Source organism: Carica papaya, chromosome 6, assembly GCF_054855325.1.
Source record: "Carica papaya isolate Zhongbai chromosome 6, ASM5485532v1, whole genome shotgun sequence".
NCBI lineage: Eukaryota > Viridiplantae > Streptophyta > Magnoliopsida > Brassicales > Caricaceae > Carica > Carica papaya.
In genome coordinates this window covers 25206296-25229480 of record NC_142314.1, presented here as the reverse complement: position 1 = coordinate 25229480, position 23185 = coordinate 25206296, and the positions used below count along the sequence as shown (strand labels likewise).

At 36.0% G+C, this 23185-nt stretch overlaps 1 protein-coding gene across 1 annotated transcript in view; it reads right to left on the bottom strand.

Annotated features, from left to right (window-relative positions):
• PECT1 (phosphorylethanolamine cytidylyltransferase 1) overlaps positions 1-22970 on the bottom strand; it is a 43449-nt gene extending 20479 nt beyond the window's left edge. Inside the window, exons 1-5 of the mRNA XM_088206683.1 lie at positions 22309-22970; positions 21952-22187; positions 20088-20269; positions 10208-10279; positions 5824-5891 (exon numbers count right to left, since the gene is read on the bottom strand). Of these exons, the coding sequence (XP_088062809.1) occupies positions 5824-5891; positions 10208-10279; positions 20088-20269; positions 21952-22187; positions 22309-22637 (887 nt within the window). The 5' untranslated portion in view covers positions 22638-22970. The remainder of the gene's footprint in view (positions 1-5823; positions 5892-10207; positions 10280-20087; positions 20270-21951; positions 22188-22308) is intronic.
• Positions 22971-23185: the final 215 nt, after the last annotated feature.

Sequence of the window (23185 nt, the reverse complement as noted above, 5' to 3'; positions counted from 1 at the left end):
TATTTAATGCAAATAATGTAAATGGTTTAGGAATTGCCAGATTCATCTTCACTGCTTAGAGTTTTCTGAATCTGGCTCTCGGGTTTCCGGCGACCTGGACAGATTCATGGCTTTTTCAGTATCTTTTCTTATATATAATCTCATATTTTCGAAGACTTAAACATGGCATGAAGTATTTTGGATATTTTCTCAACTTTCTCACTCAAAATCTCTATCTCTCCTCTTGGTTCCGTCTCTATCTCCTATATTTCTATTGTCATCTATTCTCTCTCTGTTTTACCGCTCAACTAAGGTACATCTCACGACCAGCTTTTGACACAGAAACTAAGTTGTCCCAAGACCTCAACTATAAATTGATTTTTTTTTTGTCACTTTGTAAATTTCAGGACCAGAACTTGGGGAGAATGATTCGACATACTAAGACTCAGAACAGGTTATATTTCATAGATGTACCTGAGACACCATGGATTGCTCTTGTCACTAGTACTCTTGATAAGATATGACTCTACAACAGAAGGTTAGGTCACCCCTCATTCTTCACCCTTAAGGTTATGTTTCCCTCTTTGTTTTCAAATTCTAGAAATGAAAATTTACACTATGATGTATGTGAATTGGCAGAACACAAATTTATAAAATTCATCCCCCCAAGTAATAGAAGTAATGTTCCTTTAATTTTGTTCGCAGTCATACTTAAGGACCTTCAAGCATTTCTAACATTTAGGGAGTTCAATAGTTTAACTCCTTTATTAAAGATTGTACTTGGATAACTCTGTTTTTTCTTGTTAAAATCTAAAAATGAACTCAATTATATTTTTCCTCTGTCTTTATACTATGAAACATATACAATTTGGGGTAAAAATCAAATGTTTCCAAACTAATAACGCCTGATATTACTTTTACTAAAAGTTGTCATTCTTCTTTCAAAATGAAGGAATTGTTCATAAATCTTCTTATGCCTATACTCAACAAAATGGAGTAGCGGGAAGGAAAAAAGTTATTTTCTTTTACCACTTCCCGAGCATTCTTGCTACAAAACTATATTCCTAAATAACACTAGGGGGAAGTAGCATTAACTGCCACCTATCTCATAAATTGGTTATCATCTAGAATATTAAAATTTTGCAACCCGAAGAAAGTTCTTGCTTCATTTTTCCCTAAGTACGAGTCTCCGAAAATCTTATTACTCATGCTTTTAGGTGTGTTATTTATTTTTACATACATCAATAACAAAGAGGAAAACTTGATCCTGGAGTCATCAAATGTGTCTTTATGAGATACTCGTCAATACAGAAAGAATACAAACGTTATTATCCATCTACCAAAAAAGTTTTATGTATCTTAATATCACTTTTAATTGAGAGCGGATCCTTTTTTCATCACTCTTTTCTTTAGAGGGAGATTGTACTAGAAGATAAGGAGGACTCGTTCTTTGACATGCTTCCCTTACCTTTAAACACTAGACCTTTTAAAACACCAATTCCAGCCATAAATTCCTCCCTTACCCTTAAATAATGTCTCCTTCAAAACAACCATTCCACCATAAAACTAGAATTCCCGATATGAGCCCGAACCTCAAGTCTTACAAAATGAGCTTGAAACCTCAATCCATACAAGGCCCACATTTTTATCATGTATTTTTGAGAGGAACAAAGAAACTTGGACTCTGATTTGGAGCAAATTCAAGGATCTGCTCCGAGCACTGGAAATGAGGTAAGCAGTGAGAATCATTTTCCTTTCAATGTTAATACCTATTGTACTTAGAAAATGGACAAGAGAATGTCTACTCTATCCAATCTCAAATTTTATCTATTTTCAAAAATAGTCACCATTACACAAGAATTTTCTCATAAATTTAAATGCAATGTCCATCCCTAAAACATTATCTGAGGTTTTAAACTATAAAGAATGGAAAAATTCTACAAGTACTGAAATTCAAGCACTTGAAAAAGATCAAACATGGAGTACAAGCCTGACGAAACCATAGAGAGATACAAGACAATATTGGTAGCCAAAAGGTATACCTAAACCTACGGGATTAACTATCAAGAGATATTTGTACCCTTCCTAAAAATGAATACGATACATATCTTATTGTTCTTAATGGCTAACTTCAATTGATAATTGCAGCATGAGGAATTACAAGAAGAAATTTACACGAAAATTCCCCCCAAATTTGAGTAGGAATAGACAAGGTATACAAACTGAAAAAGGCACTACATGGGCTTAAACAATCCCCTCAAGCATGGTTTGGGAGATTTTAAAGGTAATGATATCCATGGAGTACAGATAGTCTTAGGAGATTACACAATGTTTATCAAGCACTCGGAGTCAGAGGGAGTCACAACTCTCCTGGTATATATAAACAATATAATTATTACAAGAAATAATGAAGGAGATAGGTTGTCTCAAACAATATCTGGCTAGAAAGTTCAAGATTAAGGAATTGGAGAAATTAAAGTATTTCCTCCGAATAGAAGTTGCCTACTAGAAGTCTGAAATATGCAACTCACAACAAAAAGTATGTTATAGACCTTTTAAAGAAAACCAATAAACTAGCATCCAAGCCTGCAAGCACACTTGTTGATCTTAATCATAAGCTGGGACTGGCAGAACAAGATCCACAAATGCAGACAAGCAAATGTATCAGAGACTAGTGGAGGAATTTATATACTCGTTCCATACTAGACCAAGCATGGCATATGTAGTAAATTCAGTATGCCAGCTCATGCATAATAGTAAAAAAAGTACACCTACAAACTGCCTACAGGATACTTCACTGCTTAAAGGGTATTCCAGTAAGGGAATTATGTTTCAAAATAAACAATGAGCTACTTCTTGAAGCATATACTAACATGGAGCATGCAGGATCACTAGTTGATAGCAGATCCACTTCCAAATATTAACCTTTCTCAAAAGATAATCTAATGATTTGGGAAAGTAAGATATAGAATGTGGTAGCCCACTCTAATGCAGACTTAGATTTCAATGCTATGCCTCAAGGAGTGTGTGACCTTCTATGGTTTAAAATGATCTTAGAAGACTTGAAAATTCAATTAAATACATCTATGAGACTATTACGACAACAAGTCAGCAATTAGTATATCTCACAATCTAATACAACATGACATAACTAAATACATTGAAGTAGATAGACATTTCATCAAAAGAGAAGTTGGATAATAGGTTGATATGTACTTCATACATGCCCATCAATTTGTAATTTGTTGATGTACTGACTAACGAATTAAGTAACATCTATTCACTAGCTTGAGGAAGAACATTAAGAAGTACATGCTAAGGTCACATTAGGATAAATAATATATTAATAACACACCCTGATCCTTGTGATCTTTGTATGTAATTAATATTGTTTTCTTGTATTATCACTATTCACTTATATTCATAGGACTTAGATATATGATGAGATATACATATTCATCCTTCACAGATAGCCCTCGATTTCCTAAATAGATAAGAATTATAATTCTATTAAATGTAAAACTATTATCCTATTTAGACGTTTATAATTATAGTTCTAGTAACATTAATATTTTGTTATGAATGTATTAGTTTCGTACCCTTATTAGGATTAATATTCCTAATTTTATTAGTTTTAATATCTCTTACTTTGATCCTATTTGGTATACTTCAAGAGTATTATAAATATTTTTGTAGTTTCAATTATAGAGAGCATTCAATTACTTAAAAATATATTGAGAATTTTTTAATACTTAATTATGTGATTCGAGCAACTATGAGGCGTGATACCTTAAGAACCTTAGGTGTGATTTCTAAGTTGTTAATATCAAATTTCTAATTGGACAAATTTGTTGAAAAGTGTATATGTTTGTGATTATATAGAAGAGTTTATTACTAAAACATACTTAAATAATTAACTAATAGGGGTATATTAGTAAAACATACTTGTATAATTAATTGATAGGGTTTATTTCAAAAAAATAATTAACTGATAGGCTTCCCTTTTCTTGTTTCAAAAGTTGTGTATATAAAAGGCTCAATTATTTAATATATAAATCATAACATTTTATTTTCTCACATGGTATCAGAGTTACAAGAAAAATATCCTAACTTTTCCTACAAACCTTAAACCAACTTTTATTGTCAGAACTAAAATAAAAAAATAAAAAAAAACTAAATGCATCAGTCTACCAGTAACAAAATTTGGTCTCACCACCTTAGATTAGTAAATCCTTCCTTTTCATTTATTAAAGTCATGTTTCCCCTTTTATTCAAGGGATTGAACAGTAAGGCTTTGCATTACAATATATGTAAACATAAACATGTAACTTTTTCTAACTTTTCTATTTAGCAATAAAAGAAGTTTTTTTAGAAAAAATAAAAGCAATAAAAAAAGTTGTTCACCTTTTGCTTTAATTCATTGTGATATTTAGAAGCTATCTAGCACATGTAACATCTCAGGAGCTTAGTAGTTGCCTCTCTTGTTGACAGTTATAAAGGATAAGTAGGCTATTTATGCTTAAACCCAAATTTGATGTGAGTAGTGATCTTCCATACTTTCATAAAATAATCTAACATGTTCTGATAATTCCAAGGATTTTTCCAACTAAACCTTTAATCATATTTCCACTAGGAATGGATTATGCATAAATTACTTTGTATCCATACTCCAAAACAAAATGGAGTTACATAAAGAAAAATAGTATCTACTTGCCATAATTAGGACATTTTTGTCATGAAACGCTGTTAATTAAACAATACTGAGGATTCATCCATTCGAAAGCAGTTTTTTTTTAAGCAAAAGTATTGTGTGATTCATTCAGAAGTACCAATAGGGTGTCAACGCATATACAAAAGCGTTTATATGTCAATCAAAATATCTATAAAGTTCCTAAAATCCTCTATTAAACAAAGAGGATGTCTCATTAACAAAAAAGTCAGAAGTTTAAACCATTTATCTCTAATTCTATCAAAGTCATCTTCCACTTCATCAAAAGCTCTCATATTTTTCTCTATCCACTCCACCTAAAAAATAACAAGGGGCATGAAACTAACATGTTTTTTCCCTCCGCCAATACTCTCTTCCACGCCTAAATCTCTTCCCTAACCCGAGCAGTCGTCATCCAACTAATGCTCAATAATCCACAAGCCAAAGTCCACAAGATATACACAAGCAGGCACCAAATAAGGATGTGATTACATGACTCTCCCTCTTTTTTACAGAAAAAACAATTATTCACTAATATTTTTCCCTTCCTAATCAGCTTGTCAGGAACAAGGATACACCCTAGACCTACTTTTCCCGCAAAGAAAGCAACTATGGATAGAGCGTAACTATACAACCAGAAAGAATGATTGGCCATCCACCAGTCATGGCTTTAACTTTTCAGCCAGATCTGACTGCTTGGTTGACCACAGATCTAGCTAGACAGCCAGACTGTTCCAGCCATATGGCAGGTAAGGGATCTTATGGCATTTTGAAAAAATGGCAAGGCAACAAAGGTATTTGGAGAGAAGAAAAAGATTGTGCTCTTACAGGGGACATCTTCATCCATTGCTTTTTAATCGGACAAAGTTGTCCTTTGAAACAACCAGTTTTTGTTCTGTGCTATTCGTTTTCTCTAAGCCGACACTGAATTGAACCTTTTTGGTCCACTCTCTGTAATAAAGGGTTGTTATATGGTACTTCAATGAACATTTTCATATCTAAAGAAAGAACTATTCCCAGGCAGGCTTTCATAATCCCTTCTGTGTAACCCACAAAAAATCAGTTGATATAATTGATTTCAAGAATTTTTAATCAATCCAATGAAACCAAGAAGCATAAATAAATCAACAAATTACCTGACAGTCAGATCATTATGTATTCCAACAAGAAGAAAGTCTCCAAGCTCTCGAGCAACCCTTAAAATCTGTATCAGACAAAAAAGCTGGTTACCAGGAGTCCTCACATGTCAAACAAAAAAGATCCGGTCCTTGGAAAAATCATAGAGAATAATAAAAGTGGAAGAATGATAAACCACATTCTTTACGTGTCAGAATTATCCTAGAATTTCTGAGCCAATAATCAAACAGATAATAAATAGAATAGCAAAAGAAAAAGAAAATACAAAACTAAGACATTAAAACCACTTCTGGGAAATATATAGTAATCAAAATCCTCATCATGTATCAGGATTTTTTTTTTTTTTCAAATAAAGTATGAGTAAAATTACTATGAGCATCAAGGGTGCAACTCATTTACAAAAAATTTACAACTCAGTCATCAAAAGGAAAAAGTTTCTAATAGCCTCGATGATCACTGGAAAATGACCCGACATCAGAAATTTAGGGGTCCTTAACCATCTATCTTTTAGAACATCAAAATCATGTGCTATCAAAACCATCAAAAGCCCCTCTGTTCCTTTCCTTCCACACCGTCTACCACATGATCAGAGGGACCAGCTCAGCAAAAGGGTATCTACCACGCAAGTACTTCCACACCAACAGCTCCTCCCTGACTGACCCTGCCATCACCCAGTCAATGCCAAACGTTCTATACACCAAAGTACACATCTCAAAAACATTAGGGCACAATAGCAGTAAGTGCTTACAGTTCTCTTCATCCTTTCCGCACAGATAACATGTATTCACCAATACCTGTCCCCTCCTTCTCAATTTATCAATAGCATGATGCACTCTCTACGAGCCTCCCGAGCAAAAAAGAAGACCCTTGGGGGAATTTTAGCTTTCCAGATTTGTTTAGAAAGGAAAATAACATCTTCCTCTTCCCTCCTAACCAGAAAATCATACCATTTGGTTAAAGTACACCTCGAGCAGTCCTCGCTATTGTTGAGTGAGATAAGCGAAAGCACACTCAGCAAAACCTCATATTCACAAATCTCCCAATCATTTAGATTTCTAGAAACCAGGATCTGTCACTCCCCATCATCATCGATTCCCCTTCTGTAACAGTCACCAATCTTGCTTCTTTATTCTGGGCAATAGAAAAAATCTTGGAATACTGAACTTTAAATGACCCTCCATTCATTCATGAATCAGGCCAAAAATTTCTTCTGTTCCCCTTTCCCACATTCCAATTGACGCATTTCAAAAATCTCTCTTTCCCATCCCCAATCTTCCTCCATAGGCTTTTTCCATGAGATCTCAAAGTCCCACCTGTAAACCAGCCTCTGTTAACAACCCGAAATTTTGCAGCAATAACTCTTCTCCAGAAAGCCCCTTCCTCATTCATGAACCTCCACAGTCATTTTCCCTGTAGGGCTTGATTCATCTCAATCAGTGATCGAGTACCTAGTCCTCCTCTGTGCTCAAATTTCAACTTCCTTCCAAGCAACCAAATAGTATTCTCTTCGGTCATCCAAATCCCCCCACAGAAATTTACTTTGCAATGCCTCCACCTGCTTAGCAATGCTGGCAGGACTGCTTAAAATGGATAAGTAGTAGATGGGAATGATGCACAAGGTGCTTTTGATTAGGGTGTGTCTCTCACCTTTAGAAAGTAACTCTCTCTTCCAGCTAGCAAGCCTCTGTTCCAATCTGTTCAACACAGGATCCCAAGTCGCTTTTTCTTTGAAGTTTGTGCCCAACAGCATACCCAGATATCTAATAGGGAGTTTGGTCATGCCACAACCCATGACTTCATCCAAACCAACCTGATCCTTCTTCTCTCCTAACCGCACCAGTTTGGATTTAGCCAGATTGATGCTTAGACCCGGCATCTTAATTCAGTGTTGCTTGTTTTTCTGGTTCACAAAATAGAAGAATATCATCAGCAAAAAACAAATAGGTGACCTCTTGCTTTTTTCACCTCTTCCAACACTTGAGCCCCTAAACAGCTTCAATTCCCCTTGCTTTCAGCAGCATTTTATTAAGCCCTTCCATCACCATGATGAACAAGAGTAGGGAAAGTGGCTCACGTTGTCTTAGACCTCTAGAAGCTTTGAAGAAAGTGGATGGCCCTCCGTTTATCATCATAGCATATGAAGCAGTAGAAGTGCACCACTTCATCCAACTCCTCTATTTGTCTCCAAAACCCGATCTCAAAAGTATATAGTCAACAAAGCCCTAGTTGACATGATCATATGTCTTTTCTATATCCAACTTATAAAGAATCTCATCCATCTTTTTACTCACAAAATCATCAACCACTTCATTTGCGATTAATGCAGCATCCAGAATTTGTCTACCCCCCCATAAATGCATGTTGACATTCACCAATAACCTTATCTAATACCTTTATCATTCTCCTCACAAAAACTTTGGCAATTAATTTGTAAACACACCCTACAAGGCTAATCAGTATGAACTCCTTGATATTAGAGGCAGCTCCAGTTTTAACAATAAGTACAATAAATTTGGAATTTATAGCCTCAACAAACCTGCCTGAAGCATGAAGTTCCCTGAAGATAGCAATAAGATCTCCTTTGATCACATCCCAAACTCCTGCAGAAATTCCATTTTGAACCCATCCAAGCCTGGAGCCTTATCATTACTACAAGCCTTTAGCCCCTCAAAGATCTCTTTCTCAGTGAAACATCTCTCCAGGTCTATTTGTAACATTCTTCCAGGCTGGGAAAGCTAATCCCGTCCAAATTCGACCTCCAGTCAACATCTTCCTTGTACAGTAGGGTGAAATATTCCTTGGCTTCACATCTCATCTCATCATTTCCTTCAACATTCTTGCTTCCAAAAGTCAGTGAGGCCACATAATTGTTTCTTCTGTGGTGGCTGGCTAAACAATGAAAAAAATTTGTATTTCTATCTCTTTCCAGCACCCACCTAGCCCTGCACTTTTGCCTCCAACTGATCTCCTCCATCTGCAAGCAAGCGGCATTGTCAAGCTTCAGGGAATCTCTGCGGCTAGCCTCTTCCTCACTCAGACCCCCTTCACCTTCCCGCCCATTCAGACTTTCGAGTTCATCCAGGAAAGACTGTATTTTCAAATCATGCTTGGTCCCCTCTTCCTTACACCACTTCTTAATTTCCGTCTTAATTTCCTTACACCACTTCTTAATGAATCACGACTTCAGCCCTCGCATATCAAAGTTTTGTTCTCCAAACCAAACCATAAACAAGCAATTACTTAATACTCAAAGAAAATCCAAATTTACATGATATATGATCATACTTTAAATAAAAAGTCTGTATGTTTATATAAAGGGCTAAGGGAGGTGAAATTTATGACACATGGCAGTGAAGAGAGAGAAAATCTCCTCTTTTCAAAGTGGGCTACCCCTTTTAGTTAAGTTAAAAAGCAAAAAGAAACAACGGCCCTGGCAATTATTTCATCTATATCTAATCTTCTATATTTACCTTCTTTATCCATTAATAACAACACAAATAAAAGAATTAAAAGATGCAAAACATGAAAGAATGACAAGCCATAGCGCATTTATCAGAATAATTCTAGCATTTCTAGGATAATAACCTAGCAGATGCTAAGTAGGAATAACTAGAGGCAGTTTCAAAGCGTAAAAGGAATTGTACAAATAAACAATCATTTGGAAAATATAGAGAAATTGTGCTCTGTTCTACTTGTTGCTTGCATTAGTCATTTATAGAAGAATCTGTTCTCAAAAACAAAATATATATGTGAAATGTTAAAAATTATATAAGTATACATAGTTGTATTTTGAAATATTTTTAACATACTTGAAGAAATAAAAACTAAGCATCCAGTAGAAGTGCAAGACTGATGCACCACTAGGTGTTAGGATTATCATAAAGTTTCTGAGTCAATAATCTATAAGATAATAAAATTTTCTTTGAAATAAAAGTGTTGTACGTATTGATGTGAAGGTGTCAATGGGCAACCACCCATGTACAAAATTATTTACAAGTCGATAAAACTATCGACCACAAAACCAAGATCATCTAAACAGTCAATATTATGCCCCAAAACAGTAGAGCTAAAAAAATAAAACCAACTGTCAATGAATCTACAAGATAATAAATAGAAAATACGAAAGACATGGCAAAGTAAATAGGTAACTATTTCAATTATTAAACTAAGTTATTGGCATATGGATAAGTAGCTTTTTGTGCTTTCATTGCTCGATTACTCATTTAGTAAGGAATCATTTCCCTAAAAAATGAAGAGGCTTTTTTCGCCAAATCAAGAAGCAAATTTCAATTGAGAAACTTGCCCACCAACAAGAAATTTTATGTGGTTTACTTTCAGACTGCTATTCATTAGAAGAATATAAGAAAAAAAAATACAACATACCTCCACATGTCCAGCATGGAAAAGATCAAATGCACCATCTATATAAACAATGCGAGCATCTGGGCCTGGCCCCTGCATCCGTATGTGAAGAAATGGAAATGTGTGCCTTAAAGAGTATTTTCATAGGAATAAATTTCAATGTGGATAACACAAAGATAAGAAAGATGGGATCTATCAGAGAGAAAGAAGAAAGAGAGAAAATATAACACATTAAAACAGCAGGTAAATGTTTCTCGTTTGTAAGGGAAGAGGAAGGGAATGGGAGAAAGAGATAACAAGAGAAAATGAGAATTGACTTGCCATATTGTGAATGGGCTTCAACTTCTACTTACAGTTACGCATAAGAGGAAAAAAATAAAAATTTTCAACAATATGCACAGAACCGTCCGTCAGACCACTGGCTCATAGTTGGCCAAAGACTATTCTGTTAGTTTCTACGTAATTACATTCTGAGTAGTTACAACTGTTACGTGAGTTAGAGTTCAGTTATGAAGTTGTTAGACATTCAGTTAACAGTTGTTCGTTTTCTGTTGGATGCAAGACAGATTATAAACAAGCTGTTAGTGAGCAGATAATGTATGTTGAATCATAAACTCGAAATGCTCAATGCCATCAGCAGCCACTCTTAAAAACCTTCTAATCTCCGAGTTTCATTACCTCTACTATTCTGTTTCTTTTCTCATCTTACTCCTCTTTCTTTTTTCTTATCTACATCTAAAAATCAAGAGTTAATGTTTAAGACTCTTGATGAAGTGGTACCAGAGCAATTTGACTCCGAAGAAACACAAACAATTTCGGTTTCGATGGCAAGAAACAAAGGCAAGGCAGCAATGTCCTATCAACAGACAATACAACAATTGATTAACAGTTCAAGAAGGTCAATCAAAAACTCAACAAGTTTATGTTTGAAATATATGAAACGCAAAGGCAGAATCAGCCCCAACTTGATCGGAAATTCGATCAAATTCTGGAATTACTGTGAAGAAATGTTCCAATTTCAGATATGCAGTCTCTGGTGAGTCCTCAGCCTTAGCTTTAACCAGCTGATAAAGAATTTTGCCAACACCAAGAGCATGAGAGACCGGAGGAAGCAGAAATATTAATTGTCCTCGAAAAGCCAACCACAAAAATGTACCTACGGTTGATATCTACCATGTTCAACAAAGTAAAACCTATGGGTTGGATACAAAGATGTCTAAAATATTTCCGGTGCATGGAATTCTGGATGAGTAGCAGCCAAGACAGTAACTCTGTTGTTTGGGGGATAAGGCTGATCTACACTGAACTGAATGGGAATTCAACGAGAAGTTGGGTAAAAAGCCATCTACATGCCAACTACTTGTGAAAAGAGAGCTAAAAGGAAGAGATGAAATATAGTGCAATTGGTGAATTGAAAACCAAGTCTGGTCAGTGGCCTGGAGGTGACTTGGAAGACAAAACGTGGGAGGATTACGAGTTGTTACAACAGCAATTTCCAAAAATTAAACCCAGAGGACAAGGTTGTTTTTTTTTTCGGGGGGGGGGGGGGGGGGGGGGTGGGGCACGGGCGGTGTGTGGGGAGAGGGGAGGGTGTGGAGGTATTGTCAAAACTAGTAAATCCTTAAAGGTTTACCACCACAGAAAAAGGAAAAGATAGTTATATGATAACTTGATAAGTTTGACTATTCTGTTTTATTTCAATTTAACTACTTTCTGAGCAGTTAAAATGGTTGTGTTGTTAGACATTCAGTTAGCAGTCGTTTGTTTTCTATTAGATGCAAGACGGCATTATAAATAAACTCTACATGAGCAGATAATATATGTTGATCATAAACTGAAGATATTGAATGCAATCAGTCTGATTTATGAGTTTCCTCATCTCCATTGTTCTGTTTCCCTTCTCATCTTACTCTTTATTCTCTTTACTCTCATCGACAATCTAAAATCAAGAGTTAATGTTTAAAACTATTAACAAAATGGAACCAGAGCTGTTCAACTCCGAAGAAACAACAAATCATTCTAGTTTCTATGACAAGAAATAAAGGCAAGGTAACAATGTCCAATCAACAGAGGAGATAAAAGATTGATGAATAGGTCAAGGTCATCATTAAAAACTCCACGAGCTTATGTCTAAAATATATGAAACACAAAGGCAAGCGGCTCCTATTTGATTAGGTATTTGATCAAACTATGGAACTAATGTGCAGAAATGCTCCAATTTCAGATAAGCAGGCTCCAGCAAGTCCTCAACCTCAGCTAACCGTAGTTGGTAAAGGAATTGTGTGCCCACACTAAGAATGTGAGAGACCTGAAGAAGCACTAATATTTACCGACCTCGAAATGCTAACCACAACAATGTACCTAAGGTTGAAATTCCTATGTTTGACAGAGTAAAATGCATGGTCTGGACAGGTAGGTGTGTAAAATATTTTACTGCACATGAAATTCCATACAAGCAGGAAGTCAAGACAGTGACTCTCTTGTTGGGGAATGATCTACAACAAACTGAAAGGGAATTCAATGAGGAGTTGTGTTAAAAACCACCAGCACACCAACTGTTTTGAAAAGTGTGCTGCGGAAGTAAGAGATCAAATTTATTTTTGTATATGGATTGCAACCCCTTAAGTCCTTTCAATGTATTGAGTTTTTCTGTTGCAGAAAAAAAAGTACTGGTTGAGGGGGCTGGAGGTGACTTGGAAGACAAAGCTTGGGAGGATTATGAGGTCTTACAGCAGGAATTTCCAAAATTAAACCTTGAGAACAAGGTTGTTTTTCGAGGGAGGATACTATAAGACCTAGTAAACAATTAAAGACTTACAACCGTAGAAAATTGTAAAAAAATTTGTATATTGGCTTTGTCAAAAATGAAAATAAATCAAGATATTAAAGAGAAGAGCAAATAAATCAGAGTGTCAAAAAAGAAATAAATCAGAATATTAAAGAAAAAATAAATCAGGGTATTAAATATGAAGAAAATCATAGTATAATTACACCTCTATAAATAATTGTAATTAACTATTTATTTCTTTTCCTATTATAGAAAATCTGTATATATAGAGGTTCAATATTCAATAAAATATGTTGAACCTAGATTCTCCATTGAGGATAATATCAACAAAACCCTATCTGAGGAAAATCTTGTTTCACAATCTTCATCTTTATCTCTCAACATATGTCGCGAGCTGGATATTGTTCAAAACGACTTGGAAGAAGTTCCTATTGTTTTCGCGGGGCAACCAGGAAAGCTGGAATCAGACAATCAGTTATACTCTTCATAGGTCTTGGAAACCATAGGCAGTATCAGCAAAATGATAGGGTTAACCTACCAAGACCATGAAGCACAAACCATGGCATTGTTCGAGGAATTGGAAAGGAGAACGATGGAGAAGAAAACTATTATTGAGAAAACACCAATAGTGAAACAGAAGCAAGCTGATGGTGGTGCCAGAGAGCTGAAACGTCTCGAATGCTCAGTGAACTACGAGGGTAGACAAAAAAAGAGCTCTAACGGGGAGAGAAGTACACAAATTTAATGATTCCAAAAATTATATCTTGAAATGTTAGGGGCCTCAACGACATTCGGAAAAAGAATACTTTGAAAGGCTATCTAAATATATGGAAACCAGCCATTGTTTGTTTCCAAGAGACGAAGATGGAGACGATTACTGACAATACTATCAACAGCATATGGAATATTAGAGAAGCAGGCTGGTTAAATATTCCTGCTAAGGGATCAGTTGGGGGCATTTTGACTGTTTGGAGGAAAGCAATTGTTGAAATCAGAGACTTCTTCATTGGTGAGGTAACGCTCTCTTGCCTCTTTACCAATATTACTAATCAAAAAGTTTGGTTCTTTTCTGGAGTATATTGTAGGGGAAATGTGGCCGAACGAAATTTATTATGGATTGAAATCTCCTCCTGTCTCAATAAGTGGGGGAACAAAGGAATAATTGGCGGCGATTTCAACATGATCCTTAAGCGCAGCGAGAGGTCTGGTGACCAGTTCTCTGATTCCAACGCCAGTGAGTTTCAAGAACAAATTGAGAGACTGGATTTAACTGACCTGCCATTAAAAGGAGGACAACGGACTTAGAGTAACCAAAGAGAGAAGCCCTCATTTTCCAGAATTGACATATTTCTTGTCTCTTCATAACTACTGTTGGAATTAGCATCTCACTCACAAAAGGTACTCCCTAGAACTTTATCTAATAATTTCCCTATTTGTCTTGATCCAGAAGGAATCAAGTGGGGACCTACCCCTTTCAGACTTGATAATCAAGATGGTTTCAGAGCCTTGGTCGAATCGACTTGGTCTTCTATGAATTTCAAAGGCACTACCAGTTTCAAACTTGTCAGTAAGCTCAAATATCTGAAGGAAGAGATCAAAAAATGGGCTATCACTGCCGGCAGGACAGAAGAACTGGAAATCAGAAGCATTATGTCAGAAATTGAAATTACGGACAACGTTGAAGGGGCTTTAGGTCTCACTAATGCTGACAGAGAGAAGAGAACACTTCTGAAACTAAATTTTGCCAACAAATTGAATATGGAAGCTATCTCTTGGAAGTAAAAATCCCAAGAGAAATGGCTTAAGGATAGTACTAGAAACATAACATATTTCAACTGTTTGGCTAATCACAGGAGAAGAAATAACTATGTGGAAGAACTCCTTGTTGACAACAAAAGATTCGAGGGGAACACCGCCATGAGAGAAGCTGCCAAAGACTATTTCCTTGATCTGTATTCTGAGGAATATTGTGCAAGACCTAATTTGAACAAGCTAGAATTTGCCAAAATCGACGACCACGCTATTCTAGATTTGGAAGCTGATTTCAATGAAGGGGAAATTTTGGCCAGCGTGCTTGCAATGGGGACAAGGCCCCGGGACCTGATGATTTCAACCTCAAGTTTTTTCAGGAATATTGGGATGTGGTGAAGCAGGATTTCTTAGAGTTCTTCAATGACTTTCACAAAAATTCCTGCTTCATGAAATCAATCAACTCTACATTTCTTGTCCTTATCCCTAAACAGAAAGATGCTAAGCAAATCAAAGACTTTAAACCAACAAGCCTTATAGGCAGTATCTATAAAATATTATCAAAAATTCTATTCAACTGCTTATCTAAAGTGTTACACTCCATCATCGGGGATTCTCAGCAAGCTTTTGTCCATGGGAGACAAATCACAGACGCTATCCTTATGGCCAACGAAATTGTGGACAAGGTCTAGAGGAAGAAAGGTCAAGGTATACTCTGTAAGCTAGACATAGAAAAGGCTTTTGAGCACATTTCTTGGAACTTTATTGATTACATGCTTGAACGACTGGCTTTTGGACGAAAATGGAGGAGCTGGATATGCATGTGCATCTCTTCCACCAGTTTCGAAGTCCTTATAAACGGTGGTCCGTCTAAATTCTTCAATGCATCTAGAGGCTTGCGACAAGGTGATCCCCTCTCCCCTTTACTCTTTATTTATTGTCATGGAAGCTCCAAATAAAATGGTTGACAAAGCTAGAGACCTACAGCTTCTAAAAGGTATCGTGGTGGGCAGCCAAGATAAACAAACGAAGATTTCACATTTATTTTTTGGCGATGACACCTTATTCTTTTGCCAGCCGGATATAAGTTCAATTTTAAACTTGAGGTGCATTCTTTTATGCTTCCAAGCCGTCTCGAGTTTAAAGATTAATTACAACAAATCTGAATTAGTAGAATTTGGCACCAACTGTCCCGAGCCCTCTTTTGCTAAGATATTGGGATGTAAAGCCACAAATCTACCCATCAAATACTTGGGCATCCCTCTTGATTCTAAACACAAAGACAACAACAGTTGGGAGCCTATAATCGACATTTTCCAAAGCAGACTGGCCAAATGGAAAAAAACATTCTTGTCAAAAGGTGGTAGGATCACACTCATAAAAAGCACTTTATCTAACCTACCCATCTATTACCTCTCGGTCCTTACCATGCCAACTAGTGTAGCCAAAAAATTGAAAAGTATTCAATGTTGTCTTCTTTGGGGTGATTGTGAGAACAGCCGCAAGCTTCACTTGGTCAGTTGGGAAGATATAAAACAGCCTAAAGATAAAGGTGGACTGGGGTTAAGGTCCCTAATGACACTTAACAAAGCATTACGCTGTAAATGGATTTGGAAATTCTGGAACAGCACAAATTGCCTTTGGAAAAATATCATTGAATGCAAATGGTTCAGCAAAGGTCTACATAATATGACTATATTAAACCGAAACAACTATGGAATAAGCCTATGGAAGAGTTCCATGCAACATAATCATATTATTCAGAACTGCTCCACTTGGGTCATCGGTAAAGGCAACAAAATTCGTTTTTCGCAGGATGTGTGACTGGGAAACAGCAACCTCCAATCTCATTTCCCCAACATATTTGCTATCGCCTGCGACAAGGATATCCCAGTTAAAGAATTATTTCAAGGTAACACTTCTCTTCCAGGTGCTGTGGTTGTCAATCGTAATCTCCAAGATTGGAAAATTGTGGAATACATGGAATTAACTGAAGTTACTGCTAATATACAGTTGAACCTTAACGATGACAAACTCATATGGAATTTAAACAAAAATGGCACTTTCTCAGTTACTTCTCTTTATAAGCATCTGACGGGCTCCACAAATGGAAATGAGTATGTTTTTCCTAGTAAAATCATATGAAAGTCGCAAGTTCCACCTAGAATCTCCTTCTTCACTTGGGAGGCTGCAAAAGAACGCATCTTGACCATTGACAATCTCATGAAGAGAGGTTTCCAACTGGTTAATAGATGCCCCTTATGCAAATCCAACTTGGAAAGCTGCAGGCACCTTCTGTTATGGTGCCCAACCACTTACAGTCTGTGGACTGACCTCTACAGTTTAATGGGTATTCACTAGGTTATAGCAGACTCCATCAAGGCTGAACTTCTCGCTTAGGAGGGTCTCACTTTCAAGAACAAGTGCGTCCGACTAATTCCACTCACTATATTCTGAATTGTTTGAAAAGAAAGAAACAATAGAATTTTTTAGGTTATTAAGAGGAATTTTGTTAATATCAAGGACAAACGGTTACATCTTTTTGGTTCTATTATGTTAGGATACAATCTTGATAGTTTTGATGATTTTGGGCTCATTGTAGATATTCTTACCGAGCCATAAATTCCGTGTACTCGGGTGGTAGTACTTGGGTGGCTAATTAATATATGTCTTATACTTTTTAATCTAAAATTTTCATACCATATTGAAATGGTTTTGATTGATATATAATTAATATATGTCTTATACTTTTTTCTCAAAAAAAAAAAAAAATTCAATAAAATATATCAATCAAAACCATTTCAATATGGTATGAAAATTTTAGATTAAAAAATCTCTGAACTCTTTTATAAATCCTATTTAGTCTTCATTACTGAAATAAAATACCCAATTAGCATGATCGTAGGTTTTTGCCATATCTATTTTGCAAAAGACTCCTCTATTCCAAAATAACATATCATTCACAACTTCATTAGCCACCAATACCGCATTCATAATTTATCTTTGTAACAAAAGTATGTCGATATTCACCTACCACTTTATCCATCATTTTGACCACTCTTTAAGCTAACACCTTCCCTATAAGCTTTTAAATGCTCCCTACAAGTCTAATAGGTCTACAGTTCTTGACGTTAGGAGCAACCCTTCACCTTAGCAATTATAACTAAGAAAGAGGAATTTAAAGATTTAATAAAAAAATCCTTAAATACTTTTAGAATATCCTCTTTCGTTACATGCCAAAATTTTTGTATAAAACTCATATCAAAACCAACAAAACCCAAGGGCTTTATCTTTGCTACGATGCATGAGTTCATCAAAGGCTTCCTCTTTAGTAAATTCTCTTTTGAGCGAGACACAGCTCATTTCATCCACAGTCCTAAAATTGATACCATCCAGCTTAGGTCTCCTCCTAAAATTGATACCATCCAGCTTAGGTCTCCTACTAAACTCCTTCTCGTGCAACATGCAGAAGAACTTCCTAACACCTTGTCTCAAATGTTCATTGCCCTTCACAATCAGACCATCAATTTCCATCTCCTCCACATAGTTGATCATCTTATGATGATTTGTCATACTATGAAAGAACTTAGTATTTTTATCCCCCCCTTGATCAACCTGACTCCCGATTTCTGTCACCAAGAAATTTCTTCCATATGCAATCTGTTAGCTGATTCAAATTTCAAGGATGCTATGCAGGCCAAATCTTCAGTTGCAAAAATATCATCGCCCTCCTTTCTGTCAATTGTTTCAATATCCTGAAATAAAGACTGCGTGCACATACTTTCTCTCCGCTCCTCCTTGTGCCATAACTTGATTGTGGTTTTCATTATTTTCAAATTTTGAGCAATTCTAAAACAAAGCTTCACCAATCATCGTAGATCATCTCCACATTCATCAATCTTATCACAAACACCCTTTGTCTTTCAACCATTTATCCTCGAATCTGAATGGGCAAGACTTCATCTCATCAGCTTCAAGATAGATAGGAAAATTGTCAAATATGGTCTATTGCAAAAGCTTCTAGCAAATATCCATTGTTTATAGCTGATGGGATATAGACACCAAGAATCTGTCAATTTGCGAACAAATTGGGTTAAATTTCTTGTTAGACCAAGTCCATTTATCTCCAATGAGAGGTAAATTCGTTAAATCGAATCTATAAAGAGTCTCCTTAAAGTCATCAGCATAAACCGTTGGAAAGTGTTCATGTGACCTTCCATATCTACTCAAAACTACTTCCTCCCACTTCTAAGACCTTCGAACAAACATTATCTCCTCACATTTAAGAGACCCCTCCTTCCATGAAACAAGAATCCCTCCAGATACTCCTCTACCTGGCAAGACTCTCCACCCTATTTCTTTGTCTTCCATAAGCTCTGGATGATCCAATTAGAGATGGAAACCATTTTTATTCCTGCAAGGGAATCATGTCAGGTTTCCATCTACTCATACATCCCCTAATAACTTTGTTTTGACTCCCCTATCTCTGATTTCTCTTGATTGTCCAAAACAACGGTTTTTTGCATTTTGAGCTTCAACAAAATAGCACTCCCCCTCCAGATACTCGACCTCAATGTTGGTTTTGTCTTCCCTACGCGACTCACCTGCCTCGAGCTCCTTTCACTGCTTCTGTGAAACTCTTATCTCTCTTTGCTTCCAGGCTCATCCTCAGCTCTGTTCAACAGTTGAGACAACAAAGAAAGACCAGAGACATTTTGCAACTTTCTTTTGACCTCTTCTCTATCTTTTTCCCAGTCAAATGGCTTGTCCTAACCTTCTCCAATTGCTCGCATTTTCTTCCCGCTACTTCAAACAGTGCAATCATCATCCTCCACCATTCACTGTCCCTTCCTTCTAGTATGAATATTCTCCTCACTGTCTCCCCCTTTTCCTCTGTTAATATTCTACAACTAAATCAATAAGAGAAAACACAAGAAAGATAACCAAAAATGTATCCGTAGCCCTTTCAGGTCCTGATGTTAAGCATGGGTATAACAGCCAACATATAGTGAAAGCTTTGCTCTCTCCTTTCAAGAATTTATCAAGAAAAAGGGAGAAAGTTTCATGCATGCAAAGGAATTTTCCTACAGAAGCTAAATATAATAGATAGAAAACAGGATCTGAAATCTGTATAAAGGTAATAAAACTTACATGCACAATTATTGAAGAACTGGACTCACATCTTTCTGTTTAACATGCAATAATGTTGTGCAATCAATAAAATTAAAAAGTGGAACCCAGGTTCATAAACCAAAGAATCCGTTGCCAATCTGTACACCTTGGCATACTTTTTTCCCTTTTGGTGTCTGGTTTCAGAATGCAAAATGTCCAGGATTTTGATGAAAACTATTTATGTATGCATACCTTCCCATTTGAGAACTGCACAATCCTGCGGGATGTTGGCAGAAAATGAGATACCCGAGTCCCACTGCCAGATCCACCGTCTTCAAATTTTTGACCGTGACCATGGCTAAACTGTCTTTGCAAGGAAGAATGATTGTGGCTGTCACTGACTGATCTTTCTCTCACACAAAGAAGCATTCTACCTGGCAAAGAATTTTACCCTGATTTCAAAGCAACACTTGTACAGGCTAAAGGATATTATAGGAGAAAAATAAACCATCACAACTCCAAACATCAAGAAACATGCTTGATGATGAAAAATGTTCCACCAGTGGACAAGCAAATGGTATAGTAAGAGTAAAGTGAAGAATAAAAAGCACTTAAATGATAACATGGAGGGAAAAGCATATCCAAACAAGAGAATAAAAAATACATTGGCCAAAAGGCTAGCATGTCAAGAAAGGATCATATCTGCAGCACCACAACTAAGAAGATGAATATTGTTTTTGGGACAAAAACATGTATATGAACATGAATATAATGAAGAAATAAAGCAGAATTTGTTATCTTGCAATATGAACATGAATATAATGAGGAATATGCTTTTGTATCAGATTTCTATATGGGTCAGAATTTCTAATTTGTATAGTTTTTTTCATATTGAGTTGGTCAAAAAATCAAACATAAGTTCCCATGGGTAAGATTCACTTGTAAAAATTGATAGCTTCAGCCCAAAGGTTAAAAGCTATCCTTTTTATGGGAGTGTAATTGACCGAAAAATATGTATTTATAAGATTTTGTTGCAAAACTATAATTGAGAGGACTAAAAGATTTCCTGGATAATTTGCATCAGCATTTTCATATTTTATTCATTAGATTTTGGGATATAATAATATTAATATGAGGTAGGAATGAACCACTTCACTTTGTGCATGTTTTCATCTGTTAATTTTACACAAATCCATAAACAATTAGTAACAGAATTGTGCTTGATGTGATTGTGACTCAATATGAAAACCAAGTGACAAAGAAAATAAGAGGACAAAGAAGACCAAGTGACGACATAAAAACCAAAACTTAATAGGTGCAAAATTGCCCATGCTTTAAGAGCCTCAACAGTCATAGTAGCTGCTAAAATATAAGAGATTGTCACGATGAAGGAGAAAGACTATTGATAAATATGAACTTTGGTTCAAAATTAAACTTTGTTAGAATTATCTGAATTCATAGTTGATTAGGGTTCCTCATAGAAATTTTTATTTAGGCTATGTTTGGAACAAGTGAACTATTTTTAGAGAATTCATTTGGAAATTTACACTCATGTCAAATTAGAGAGATAGATGATGAAAGTTCAATTAGAATATGACAAATATTAATTTGATGGAATTAAAATAACTAATTCCAAATTCAATGATACTGTGAATTTTCTAAAAGATCAGTTTCCATGCTCTGAATTATATTTTTACTATCTCCCCATTGTGTTAGGTGTGAATTTCTAAATAAATTTCACATGAAGTTCATCTCTTCCAAACTTAGCCTTCATGCTTACTTTCAACAGTAAAATTAGTTGTTTATAAATAAGATCAAATTGTTATTTCAAAAAAAAAAGATCGAATTGTGAACATTTAAGAATATTCTATCTCAAAAGACATAGGAGGTTTCAACTCAGAGGAGCCCTGATTTCAGGTAAGCATTTTCTCCTGTACCAGTGATATATTAGAATTCAGTGATACCCGACCCTACCTCAAAAACATTAAAAGAGACAAAAAAGCTCAAGAATGCAAAGAAAAAAGCTCAACAATGCTACAAGCAGATATAACAAATTGGAAAAGATGGAAGAACAGACGGAGAAATCAGAGAAAAAAGTTAAGAGTAAAATGGGTACCAACGATATCGGTGCTAGAGACTCCTTCTGTGCGCTTGATCTGCTTGTAGCGGCCAGCCTTCTTGGCAAGCGCATAAGCATCGGTTCCATCAGGAAGAACGCAAGGATCATCTCCATGAATGATGTAATCGATATTGTAATCATCAAACAACTTGTGCATGAAATCTTCAGTGATGGCATAAGGGGCGTCGGAGATCACCTCATCCACCCACTTTACAGCTTTAACCATGATCATCCTAAATGGTGGATAGCAGATTATATGAGAAAGATGGAACAATTTCGTTTACTTCATCTCATTTCGATCCAAATACATATTAAGGAAACAAAATGAGAAGCAATTAAATAACAGATGAAAACCTCTCGTGTAGAGGAGTAACCGGAGGACCTTTGTTGGCAATGATTTCAGCATCGCTGACAACGCCGACCACCAACTGGTCGCCGAGCGCGCGAGCCTGCCGAAGGGCGTTGCAGTGACCGTAGTGCATCATGTCGAAGCAACCATCCATGTACACTCGTACAAGCTTCTTCTTCTTCCTTGACCTTCTCCACGGCCAACCCAATTCGAAACCTAATCCCAACGGCAGAGACGCACCATTAATGTACAAATGCATCAAAGAGGCCCCTACCGCCACCACCACACCACCTACCAGACACGTGGCCGCTATCTTCCTCGCATCTGAATCCATGTCTAGAAAAGTTCTTGCTTTCTTCGGTCCTCAGATCCCTTGTTTCTTATCCTCCATTCCGAAATTTCTCTTCCAATTGCTTCACTGCACGCTTGTATTTCCTTTTCTTTACAACAGTTTAACGAATCATGTGCTCTACTTTATGCAAATCAAATGCGTGAATTTGAATTCCCACTTGCTTTCCAATGTTTTTTTTTTGGAGTTTCCCGTTAGTGTCTTTCTGGACCTTTCGAAACGAGAATAGGATATACGCAGCCCTGGTCGCCCGCGCTTCTTTTCTGATTCTCTCTGTTGTTCTCTGCTGTTTGGTGGAATGCTACTCCATTTAGCTTTTCTTTTTTATTTTTATTGTTTATATAATAAATTTTAAAGAAAGTGCCTAAAATTTTGTACATGTTATAATTTATTCTAGAATATTTTTAATTATAATGGATTGTTATAATTCTTTATTTATTTTAATGTAAATTTTTTTAATAAAATTTAAAATAATTAAATTATATTTAAAAATTTTAACCAATAATTTAAAAATATAACTCTAAAATAGAAAG